Here is a 12,805-nt window from a genome sequence, read left to right on the forward strand (position 1 = left end):
CATAGCGACCCTGTAGAGGGTTTCCAAGGAGCAGCTGGTGAGCTTAAACCACTGACCTTGGAGAACAGATAACTTTACAGTCTGACGCATTAGCCCACAGCGCCACACCAGGACTCCCAGTTAGTTATTACTATACTAGAAATTAAATAACCAGATTTGGTTGGGTTAGAGAAAGCTGCTTTGTTTGCTTTTACATAATCCATGCTGATTGTTTTCTCTTGAAAAAAATATTGAATACTATTTACTATTCTTTTTAAGTTATTTTTAAGATGGAGGATTAACTCTTTTTAAAATGATAGTTCATAAAGAAATTGCTGTTGTTATCTGTGTGGAAAGTAAAATCTGTGGTATCTTTGGCTTCCTAGCAGAATACTGCTGGAAGTAATTTTTGATCATGATGACTAAGTATACAGGAGGTAAGAGCCAGGTTGAGAACAGGAGGAAATGTATTCTCAGGAAAGGATATAGCATGTTCATAGGCTCCAATTTAGAAAAAAAATAAAAAAAGCTTGGTGTACTTGAGGAACAGAAAAGTAGTATAGCAAAGACTGAGTATGAGAGGCAGGACAGAGCTGGACCACTCAAGGACTTGTGTCCAGGGTGAGGAACTTGGATTTTGTCAGTACATTTAATAAGAAAATGACTCAGAAGAGGCTGGAGGGAGCAAAAATGGATGAGGTGAGACCAATTAGAAGGATGTCTTAATAGTTAAAGCTGAGGGATCAGTGTGACTGCAGTAGGGATGGAGAGAATGGATTCATATGAATTATATTTTAAGGTAGACTTGACCAAGCTGAAAAACACTTGGTGGATTTAATTATTTAAGTGAAAGAAAGTCACTGTGTTGGACCAGTTTAAGATAAAGATTTTGTAGCACTATCAAGAGGGTACATGAGCTAGGTCTACATCTCCACAGAGAGAATTCAGGAACACAGATACAAATCTGGAAGTCAGCATATTGACAGTGTTCAAAGCCTTAAAAAGAGATGAGGTCACCTAAAAGAAGGAAATAAAGACAAGTGCTTGGACTGAGCCCTGAGTGATAGCAACATGAAGAGGTTAGGTAGAGTAAGAGACAGCAAAAAGAAATGGAACATGAGTACCAGTGAGGCAGGAGGAAAGGGAAGTATGGTTTCCTAGAAACAAGTAAAGGATGCTTAAGAAGGTGGTAATAGTAGCGTGTGTCCCATATTACCAAGAAGTGAAGAAGGATCAGTCTAAGACATAGACATTGAGTGAAGCAATAGGAAGGCATCATGGCCTTGACAAGTAGTGTTAGTATAGTAATCAGGATGGAAACTAGATTTAAACAAGTTTAAAAATATATTTGTATGATGACAGGAAATAGCACATTTTGGAAAAGTGTGCCTATAAATCTAGAAGACCATGGGAGGCCAGGATGCTATTTTTAAAAGGTGGAAAAGAGTAGAGCATGTTTGTGTGCTAGCAAGGAAGAAATTGCTAATGTAAGAAGAGGAAGTCACTGAAAGAGCCATTGACAAGACCAAAGAGATGAGATCCATGATGCAAGAAATTGGCCTCTGGTGTGCCAGCTAGCCCAGACAGCACAGTGGTTAAGTGTTCAGCTGCTAACTGAAAGGTCAGAGGTTCATACCCACCAGGTGTTCCTTGGGAGAAAAGACCTGGTGATCTACTTGGAAACCTTTGGGATAGCTCTGCTCTGCCTTTTGGTGTTACTATGAGTTGGAATTAACTTGACAGTGGAGGGCAGGTAGGTTTTCTCTGTCAGTCGTAACTAGAGAAGATGGATGCAGGTGGATGTCAGGTTCAGATTTAGCGTGAGGACATAAGAGATCACATGATGACTCAGTGATATATGAGGAGTGTTTCATAGATGACATTGCACAGAGAGGGGAGGATGGGATAGAAATAAGAAAACTTGCAATCATCTCAGAGCCTAAAGAAATGCAGTTGGACTGGGTAATATTGAGTGCGCCTACAGAACTCCTGGTGTGGTGATGTGGGGTAAACACTGGGCTGTGAACCACAAGGCCCATGGTTCAAAGCCACCAGCTGCTCCTTGGAAACCCAGTACAGGGTCGCTGTGAATCAGAATTGACTCGAAGCACTTAACAACAGCAAGATTAAGACAAGTGTATAACTGAGTGAACTTATCTGCAGCCATCCACTGATTGCAGAGACATGCTTAAACACCTTTTGCTTGAAATAAACATTTGTATGTATGAATTAGAACTCGAAAGCAGTACTTTTTGACTTAAACTCATTTTAGGTTTGTTAAAATGCGTTTTCTTTGCTTATTGCTCAGAAGTAAGTCAGAATACAATATATCATTTGTTGCTTTGGTGTTTACAAACTAAAGAACGAGTAGGAGAGACTTAAGTAATTAGATTTTGAGAAATAAAAAATTAAAATAGAAACTTGTAATGATTTCATCAAACATTATCAGTTTTAGGCAAGTCATTCAACTCTTTATCTCTACCTGCTGAGCCATTTCATTATGCTGTTGTTGTTGTTAAGTGCTGTTGAGTCTGTTCTGACCCATAGCTACCCTGTAAAGGGTTTCCAAGGAGCAGTTGGTGAATTTAAACTGCCGACCTTGTGGTTTAAACTGACTCCAGTAATTTCTTGTTAAATTAATAAGTGAATTATGTTGTCGTTAAGTGCTGTTAAGTTGTTTCCAACTCATAGTGACCCTGTGTAGGGTTTCAAAGGAGTGGCTAGTGGGTTTTACTGCCAACTGTAGTTAGCAGTCCATGATTATCCAACAGCGCCACACCAGGACTCCAAGTGAATTACAGTGAATGGAGCTTTTTGAATCCTTAGCTGTCAAAAACAGATATGTATTGTTGTTATTAAGAACCATTGAGTCAGTTCTGACTCATAGTGACCCTGTATAGGGTTTCCAAGGAGCAGCTGGTGAGCTTAGACCTCAGACGTTGCAATTCAGTTGGCTTTGCAGTTCAACACATTAACCCACAGCACCACACCAAGACTCTTATAATGTTACCACTAAACTTGTCACCAGGAAGCAAGACTCCTGCAAGTCACATGGAAGGTGGGCTGTGACTTCACATTAGGATGTCATATCTGTAATTCCTGCTTGATTTAGAATGTAAACAATTTCTAGCTAAAATTGCATCTGTTCATTCAATTTTCAGTGTCTGCCACCAAGTAAAGTCCTATATTTCTGTCAACATGAGGGGATATACTTAGATTGTGTTTTGTCTATCTGATATGTTGTTTTATGGTAGTTAAGGAAGGTTGTTAAGGATAGGTAAGAGTAGAGCAATGAGAAATTATGACTATAAAACAGAAATATGGAGATATTTTAAATTGCTTGTGTTCTATAAGTGGTCATTTGTTTCTACTTAAACATGGTACAAGCCCAAGTTAATTTTTTTTTTTTTATATGGATGCCATATTATGAGTAAGCATTGAGGTATGTATGAAGAGGTTTCAAAAAGTTCCTGGAAAAAATGGACTGAAACAGTACTAGAAGTTTTCATGAACTTTTTGAAGTCCCGTCACATAATTATTAGAGGAAAGTAGTAAAAAATATAATGCCATGACCTTGCTTCTTTTAGATTCCCATTGCAAAAGTTGATAGGTTCTTTAGGAATCTTTAGATTAAAAAAATCATTGAATGGCTTATGTGGGAACTGATATATAAATATGTTTATATATATAGTTTGCAAACTGTTTCTATATAGAGAGCAAGGACCCTTTTTTGTCCCATTGCAATTAACCATATTCTTGTTTTCTGATTACAGCATCTTCATAACTATTTCACAGTGACCCTTGGAATTCCTGTTTGGTGTTCTTATGTCTTTTTCATCGTAGCCACCTTGGTTTTTGGCCTTTTCATGGGTCTGGTAAGAAACAATTGAATTGTTTTACTGTCTTTAAAGCAAAATGGGTTTCATGTAAATCTAGAAAAAGCTCAAGAAAGAAATGGCTCGTAAACATTCATTTGTATATAATCTAAGCAGTTAAACAACATTTGCGTATTTGAGACCACTTCACAATACTTTAAAATATAGCAGAAAATTGATTAAATTGTTATCTCCTTATCCTATTCCCCTAAATATTCTAAAGCTTTGTGCCCCCAAGAATATAAGTAGTGGTCAGTTTCCAAGATAACTGTAACTTCATACATTTCCTGCTTAATTAGAACATTGTCTTAATAAGGCCAAAGCTGTGTATTTATTCCTTGGGTAAGCAAGATGATTTTTCTTATTTATAATCCTCATTTATACTTCTAGTTCTGACCAGCTTTTTATACACATTATTGTGGCTTTTTCTTAGAGGTATTGTGTGAGAAAATGTGTACAGAGCAACCTAATCTTACTGTGATGAAAAGTAAAATGCAAAGCAAATTACCATGTCATCTTTAGTCATGAAAATAAGTATCTAGAAGGCTCTAAACCTTTTCTCCTAGGTATTTACATGAGAGTGAAAGAATAAATTTGTTGACTGACGTATATATTGGTGGTGGTGGTGTACTGTGGAATCTGTTCTGATTCATAGTGACCCTCTCTATAGGGTTTCCAAGGCTATAAATCTTCATGAGAGCAGAAAGCCTCATCTTTCTCCCATGGAATGGCTGGTAGTTTCGAATTGCTGACTCTGAGTTTAACAGGCCAACTCGTATCAACTATGCTACAAAAGCTCCTTGAACTATATAGTAAGCTGCCATATTTTTCCATGCTTTATTCTTTGATATAAGTACAATAACTTGTCATATTTCTTGTTATAATTATAGAATTGATCAATTTTTTTGAGCTTTAAGCTCTAAGATAAGAAGTTCTCAAAAGCCATTATACTTTTGACTAATCACATAGCTCTTAAGTGCTGTGTGGTGGGAATAGAGTTGATGATTTACAAAATGAATGAAGAAGAAGACACCATTAGTTAGGATTATCATGGAGCCTATTCTTATATTTTATCATGAATGTTGGCTCTTTAGCCTAGACTTTTAACAATATTTAAAATATTAGCAATTGCATTTATAGCAGGTCATAACTTGGTACGACAGAGTCATAACTCCAAGGAGCAAAGGAGGCTGGATTTTATTTTGCCAAGAAAGTGCTTAATTCAGTTTATGACTACTCTTTGAGACTTGGCTGCTGCTGTTAAGTTCAAGGGACTGAAATACCGTATGTCATCTGTTAGGGTCTGGGTATGTCGCATTCTATTGCATGCATTTTATTGCTAATTAACATGACTCCATTGCTCTGGCCTAAAGGAATTTGATATGAGATATAAATGGAATGCAGTAGTCTTTGCTTCTCCTATCTATTGTCTGTTGTTGTTGTTAGATGCTGTGGAATTGGTTTAGATTCACAGTGACCCTCGGTGCAACAGAACAAAACACTGTCCAGTTCTGCTCCATTCTCACAGTCATTGCTGTGTTTGAGCCAATTGTAGCAGCCACTGTGTCAGTCAGTTTCATTGAGGGTCTCTCTTTTTTACTGTGTATCTACTTTCCCAAGCATGAAAACCTCCTCCAGGGAATGGTCCCTCTTGATAACATGTCCCGAGTATGTAAGACAAGATCTCTCCATACTTGTTTCTAAGGGGAATTCTAGCTATACTTCCTTCAAGACAGATTTGTTTGTTACTGTCTAAGTCTAGATTTTTCTGACAGTGTATTTTGGAGCCATGTGGAGGGTGAGGCTCTTGTAGGGGAACAGTAGGCAGTCCAAGGTGATTCAGAGATAGAGTTCTGGAGAATGTAGATTGAGAATGAACCTATTGGAAACCAGAGAAAATTCTTCGTAATATGAAGCTCTTTTAGAATTTTATCTAAAATTCTTTGAGGTTGACTTTAAGTCCATGAAATTGAGTCAGGCTTGACTATGCTCTAAGTTCATTTGGAATTCTAGATTCAATTAGTGCAGGAGAAATGCCAGGAGGCTTGAAGAAGGAATAGTCCTGAAGAATGAATAATCAGAGTTGTTTTCAAATTGTTCAAGTGATTAATTGGCATAGAACATTGCTCCTTTATAAGACTTTAGGGAGAGAACGTTATTTAACAAAATAATTTAAAATTTAAAGTATTAACGTTGTTATTGTTAAATGCTGCTGAGTCCGTTCTGACTCATAGCGACCCTGTATATGGTTTCCAAGGAGTGGCTGATAGGTTTGATCCAGTAACATTGTGGTTAACAGACCAGTGCTTACCCTATAGCACCACACCAGGACTCACATTTTCTATTAATACAGCTCTGAAAGTTAGTAAATACATATTTCTGCTCAAAATGCCTTTTTGCAACAAACTGTTCTATGTGCTAAAAGATACATACACACAGTAACAGAATTTTGCCTTCAGTAATCTTAGATTTCTTACGTACTCTTAACTTACTGTATGTGGATTAGTTATACCATTTGAAGCAACTTGCATTCTTATTGCAATTTATATTGACTATTCTAAAATGGTGCTTTGATTAACTCCTTGGAGGATAACTAGAAAGCTGTTTCACATCTTAGCCACATGGAGAATGGGTATTTGTATGGTAATCTATGGTAAATTGACAAGCTGCGGGATGAGGCCACTTGAGATTTGCAGTGACTGACCCTGCATCCTGCCAAAATCACGGAGGAAAGAGGGAATGGCTATGTTGACACACCTGTTGTAAAGCTAGGCTTTAACGTTCTTCAATAGTCTGACCAACTGAGTCTAAATTAAATGAGTTCAAATAGAATGAATCTGAGGTGAAATTGCTGAGCATGGCATTTCCCAGAATAAAGTAGTAGGAATTGACTTTGAGATGCTCCATTTGACCTCCTCACAGAAAACCTGCAGCCCATTGAGGTTTTATGACTCAGTTGTGTTTCAGCTTTACAGTAGAGCCAGGGCTAGAGGCAAAATCTCTAGGTGTGTGGTTCAGTGCTCAGTGGCACCTTTGTCAGTGAGGGAGTCATGAAAGCAGAGCCCAGGCATGCAGACTACTTCCTGTGAGTGGCTTCCTATAAAAAAGTGATTTGTCTTAAGCCTTCATTATTTCTCATTCGCTTGACTGTTAGGTTGCCTATTTTTCTCAGTTTTAAAAGATGAGAAGTTAAACAAGGCTGATAGCTTGATTTTTGTTTATATTATTGATTGAACCTAATGATGGTTGTAATATTTTACTGAATGTGAATAGTTACATGTAAATAAAGGACTAAGTTTTAGAAGTCAAGCAAATATTTTGCATTTGATCGCAGCATGGCAAAGAGCCTTAAGAGCATATTATATATATGCTTCATGGAAGTCACTCTGGCATCCCCATTTCCTGCTGTCGTTAACTCTCTTCTGAAGAACAGCAGTGTAGACCAGCAGAAATGCAACACACAGAGCACAGGTGGCAGTCCAGGTGACTTAGTTCTGACAGCTTCTCTGCTCAGATAGTTCAGAAACCGACTCTTACATGGCCACCATTTCAGCTGGTGTGCAGCCCAAATTTTGCTATGTAGGCAGTTATTTTTCTAGATGTTACTGACCAGTGCTTCCCACAGAGCAGGGGCTCCAGTATATAAGGCCTGGATGCCGCCACCCTCTGTGTATGGTAGTAAATTCATTTGCTCTCCACATTTAATTACCTGGCTCTCTGGGTCAAAGAGGAAGCCTGAAACTATGCAACCCTGAAAGAGTCACTGTGGAAGATGACCCCTTTTTCATACTGCTTTCTAATTAAACTGCCTTTTTGTTGTTGTTGCACTGCTCACGAGCCAGGACTGTGATGTGGTTTATCGTGTTTTTGGGTTTTTTTTTCCCCTTTTCAACCTATCCCCCTTCCAAGATATTAATATGGTGTCTTGATCCTAATTAATCCAAGTTGTGAATGAACATATGGGCAGTGATAATCCTGAATACAGTATAGGGTACAAATTAGTTGTTTATAAGTTTGAATCAAAAGGACTACGACTGTGGGTTCTTTAAAAGTTCAGAGCACAAGTTAATGTACGAATGTACACTGAAAAATACTCCTTCCATTTTAAAGGCTGGTATAGTCTAGGAGTTAGCAGTGCAGAGGATGGCTTCACCTTGTTTTGAGTTCAGTGGACTCTGCCCTGTTTGACATACCCGTTCATTTTATCACCATGTTCTCTGTCAGTCCCTGGACATGGAACATGGACTGGGATGATTCTGTCTTTAAGTAGCTAGTAGTTCACCAGGGGACAAGTTATGCGACTCATACTTCAGTCAAGGTCAGAGGAGGAATAATAAATCATGTCCAAAATATGGTTTGGTTCACATTTTAATGGGGTTTCTCACAATTTGTTTCCATAGAGATTGCTTTATGGTGCTCTGGGGAATTTCAGCTCAACTAGGGATTACCCATTGGTGATGGACAGCCCATACATATACAGACTTGTATTATTTATACAGAAGAATATTTTAAAAAATACTCTGAGACTTGGTTGGTAGTGTATCTGTTTCTTACATCTGTTTGAGTCATCTATTTGTAACAGGCTCCTACTGTAGCGCTGAGGGAACAGCAATGGACTGGGAACCACTTGCTCCTTAGAAACCCTATATAGGGTTGCTATAAGTTGGGACTGACTCATCGGCACTTAACAACAACAATAACAACAAACCTGTTGACAGTTGACTTTGTGAAGTTTGTTCTAGATTAATAATATTTTTCTGCATACTAATATTTGGAAATTTTTGTTGTTGTGCTGTATAGGATTTCCAAGGAGCGACTGGTGAGCTTGAACCACCGATCTTGTAGTTCAAATGGCTTTGCAGTCTGGCACATTAACTCACAGCGCCATACCAGGACTCCAATATTTGGAAATAGGAAATTGTTAATTATACCCTGGTCCTTTATGAGGGCTCTTGACAAACTGCCAATTCTTTGCCTAGGAATATCTGATTATTTTGAGGCCTTTGGATAATAAATGTTCCTACCTACTAACTATAAAATTACTTTTTTTTCCAGGTCTTGGTGCTAATATCAGAATGTTTCTATGTCCCACTTCCCAGGCATTTATCTGACCATTCTGGTAAGCATAACAAACTCATGGAGTAAAGTACCCTTGGAATTGTGTATTGTAAGCTTTCCTGCTCCTGTGGGTGGTGGGTTCTGTTCTGAATTTGCTAGATGACCAAACCACAATTCTCTGAAATTGGTCCTTTAGTTAGATTTGAACAGAAATTCTTATTTACCTTCTTTTTAAGTAGAGACTGCTTTCTCTTTGCATTTTCCCCTTTAAGTGCATGTTCTTCATTAATCAGTTCTAGGTTTTTCTTTACTCAAGTTTAGAATAAAAACGAGGGTTAGGAATTGACATTTACTGAGCTCCTACTATGTACTAGTTTCTGTAGTAAGTCCTTTAAAAGCAGTCTCCCGACTGCTTTTACAGATGAGGAAACAGAGGCTGTGAAAGGCTAAGGCACTCGTCGCAGGCCATAGAATAAAAAAGTAGGGACTTGGGATTTTAAGGCACTTCTGTCCAAGTCCAGTGTCTGGGAAAAGGTGGCCCAGAGTTCTTATGTCTTTATTCACGACTAAGTTTGAGACTTTATATGAAGACTTTATGGGGACTTGATAATTATTGAGAGGAACATGTTGGCTCATGGGATAAGCATTGGTCTGAATGGTACTTAACAAGAACAACATTTTATGAATTTTATGTGGGAGTTTAGCTAAGCTAATTAGTTTATGAATTTTTCCAGGCTTTGAACCTTGTGTAGATAATTAGAAAATATAGTATCTTCCTTAGAATTCTGGAAAGTATCAGAAACCCAATTCAGACTGGTTTAAGAAAAAAGGAGAATTTATTACCTCCTGCAACGAGAAGTCCAGGGGTGTTCTGTTCCAGGCATTTTCAATTGACGTTAGGGTTCTGATTCTGTATGGCTGACTCAATGATTGTCAACAGCTCTGAGTCACATTTTATCTGCCTAGCCTGATAGAGAGAGAGGGGGTTTCCCTTCTGATTCTTGGGAATACTCTGAAGTTGAGCAAAAATTCTTGGGAATACTCTGAATAGTTAACTGAAGTCACATTGCTGAGCCAATCACTATAAGCAGGGGGTCACTGAGTCAGCTACAAGCTCTATAGTGTAGAAAGACTTTGTTCTCCTTGCACACATACTCTGCTAAAGTGAAAACAGGCAACGAAACCTCCAGAGAGGGACAGAGAAGCCCTGGCTCCTGCTAGGATGCCAACCGAAGAATCAGAATCCAAAGAGGAGAAACTTGTCATGTAGTGTTTTCACCTTCTCCTTTTTGGGCACTTAATTGATAGCTGAATTATTATTGTGTATTCAGAGGACATTCTTTTTGCCTCCCCTTCCCCCCATAGAGCAGAATCAGAGGTCAGAGGATGCTCATGGCACTGAACAACTGCAGGATGCAGAGGAGGACAAAGACGATTCAAATGAAGAAGAAAACAAGGACAGCCTTGTAGATGAGGAAGAGGAGAAAGAAGACCTGGGCGATGAGGATGACCTGGAGGAGGATGAGGAGGAAGACAACCTGGCGGTTGGTGATGAGGAGGAGAGGAATGATGAGGCCAATGACCAGGGGCCCCCGAGAGAGGGCAGCACAGCCAAGGCAGAAGTGGGACGTGAGAAGACTGCAGGGGGTAGCCCTGAGCAGCCTGGGTCAGCTGATGCAGAGCTGGCAGGAGACGCGTTGAGGCAGCGCAAAAGTCAGCAGACGGATAAAGGACCTTAGACTTCTTGAAAATATTTCTAGTATTAGAGACCAAAGGAATAACTCCCTTTCCTTCTGGTCTGCAGTTCAAACCAAATCTCTACTTTTTCCTGAATAAACAAGCTTCTCTTAAAAGAGGATCTCAAATCTTGTAGTCTGGCAGCATTAAGCCTCATGTATATTAATGAGAATCTTTCAAGTATGACAATCAGGACAGAAAGACAAAGGTAGTGTTAGAATCTATCTGGAGACTAATGATGGAAACCAAGTTTGTTCACTTGTGCTAGAAAGTCTTGTCAAGAGGAGGCAGTCCCAACTCTTTCTTAACTCTTCTAAAAACAGGTTATAGATCCCCCAAAATGGAAATAAAGCAGCCTTTGCTCCTGATCATCCCCAGAAGGGTAGCAGAAGCCTTGTTTCCTCTGCTTGTTCTAAGTATTTATTGTTGTCGAACTATGTAACTCATCCAGCAGCATTCCTGGACTGTGTTTTAGAAAAGAGCTTGGAATTCATCCCACCCCTTAAATTACCTTTGTTAGGTTTTATTTCTTATCTCTAATTTTTTTTCAACTTTTCCGCCATGGACTTGTAGGCTCCTGGCACCCTTCACAATGCCTGCTTAATGCTAGTGCTGACCATGAGTCAAGAACCAAGACCTACAGCCCTATAAATCCAGGGCTGCCAGGAAATGCTCTAACCTCAGATATTCAAAAGGAAATGGAAATATTTTAAGAGACTTGATCCCTACCAAGGAGTTCCTCTAATAGTATGCTTTTTGCAGCCAGGAGTCCTCAAAGTCTTGCCAATACAATGTAGTCTTGCAGAAAACTTGAATACCGTGTTGTTTTGTTTCATCTCAAGAGGTTCCCTGGCCCTTGAAACACTTTAATATAATACCTGGAAAGCCACTGTTGGCTTGCCTTCAATGATGTGTTTTTGGTGAGAGAAATAATGAATGTCAGTACCTGGAAATGAAAGATTAAATGTCTTTTACTTCTAATTTTTTAAAATAATTATCTCTGTAAATCTGTCAACACTCCATCTACCAAAAGTACCAGGGGGCCTGTCTCATTGATCTAGTGTTGTTATAACAAAATACCACAAGTGGCTGGCCTAAACAAGTAGAAATGTATTCTCTCAGAGTTGAGGGAGCTAAAAATCTGAACTCAGAGTGCCAGCTATCAGGGAAGTCTTTCTCTTTTTGTTGAAGGTCCTTGCCTCCTTTCAACATTTGTGGGCCCAGTGTACCTTGGAAATCTCCATGGGTCTTAGTATCAATCTTATCCTGGGTCTTGGAGGTTCTTAGCACAGGGACCCTGAGTTCAATGGACATGCTCTGCGCTGGGCTCTTCTGTTTTGGTCCCTCCTCCTCTGCTTGATTCTCTCTCCTTTTCTCTCTCTTGAAAGAGGAAAGGTGATACTTCAGAGAAAGGCCACACTTCAGAGAAATTCCCCTTAGATCTTAACTATGACCTTAGTAATGGTGGTTGCTTAAAGGAAAGATGATGTATCTCACTAGAATCCTGCCTCTTTGGCATAACAAACATAACCTAATCTGAATTGCCATTGAGTAGTTTTCCCAGGACCAGCTGGTGGGTATAAATGCTTACCTTGCAATGAGCAGTCTAGTGCTCATTCTACAGCCAGGATTTATTAACATAGTCTAATCCTGCCTAGTTAACTACAGACAGAAGTTAGGATTTACAACCATACTGGAAGTTATGATCTAGCCAAGTTGGCACATGTTTTGTGGGGATGTGATTCCGTTCAAGATATGGCCCAATTTTCTTTCAAAATCCATGGATTTACTGTTTTCTTCCCTGATTTATGCCTTGGAATAAGTTCATCAGATAGACTAAGAGTATAAGAAAAATGCCTAAATTGATTCTATGACTCTTGGGTCAAAATAATAAGGAACATGGGTTTGTGAAATTATGAAAGTGTCTATCATTTAAAAAATGAATATACAGTATACTTCTGTCTTGCCATTTAGATAACCCTTTCCTTTTTTCAGTGAGATATTTAAATAGAGTGGAGGAAATGAAGAGATAAAATTTACTTGGCTTTATCAACTTAAGGCCAGTTTCCAATTGGACTACAAGTAGTATCTCAATGTAGAATAAGAATATGTCTTTCCTATCTTAGCAATACTTCAAAAATTTGAAGGAAGGGGAG

The 12,805-nt window shown here is 38.8% G+C and overlaps 1 protein-coding gene across 1 annotated transcript in view; it reads left to right on the forward strand.

Moving 5' to 3' along the window:
- Nucleotides 1–10,652, forward strand: part of TMX4 (thioredoxin-related transmembrane protein 4) — a 64,202-nt gene extending 53,550 nt beyond the window's left edge. The window contains exons 6-8 of the mRNA XM_006870399.1: nucleotides 3,753–3,854; nucleotides 8,910–8,973; nucleotides 10,278–10,652. Of these exons, the coding sequence (XP_006870461.1) occupies nucleotides 3,753–3,854; nucleotides 8,910–8,973; nucleotides 10,278–10,651 (540 nt within the window). The 3' untranslated portion in view covers nucleotide 10,652. The remainder of the gene's footprint in view (nucleotides 1–3,752; nucleotides 3,855–8,909; nucleotides 8,974–10,277) is intronic.
- The last annotated feature ends 2,153 nt before the right edge of the window (nucleotides 10,653–12,805 follow it).

The sequence above is a fragment of the Chrysochloris asiatica genome, unplaced genomic scaffold (assembly GCF_000296735.1).
Source record: "Chrysochloris asiatica unplaced genomic scaffold, ChrAsi1.0 scaffold00141, whole genome shotgun sequence".
NCBI classification, from domain to species: domain Eukaryota; kingdom Metazoa; phylum Chordata; class Mammalia; order Afrosoricida; family Chrysochloridae; genus Chrysochloris; species Chrysochloris asiatica.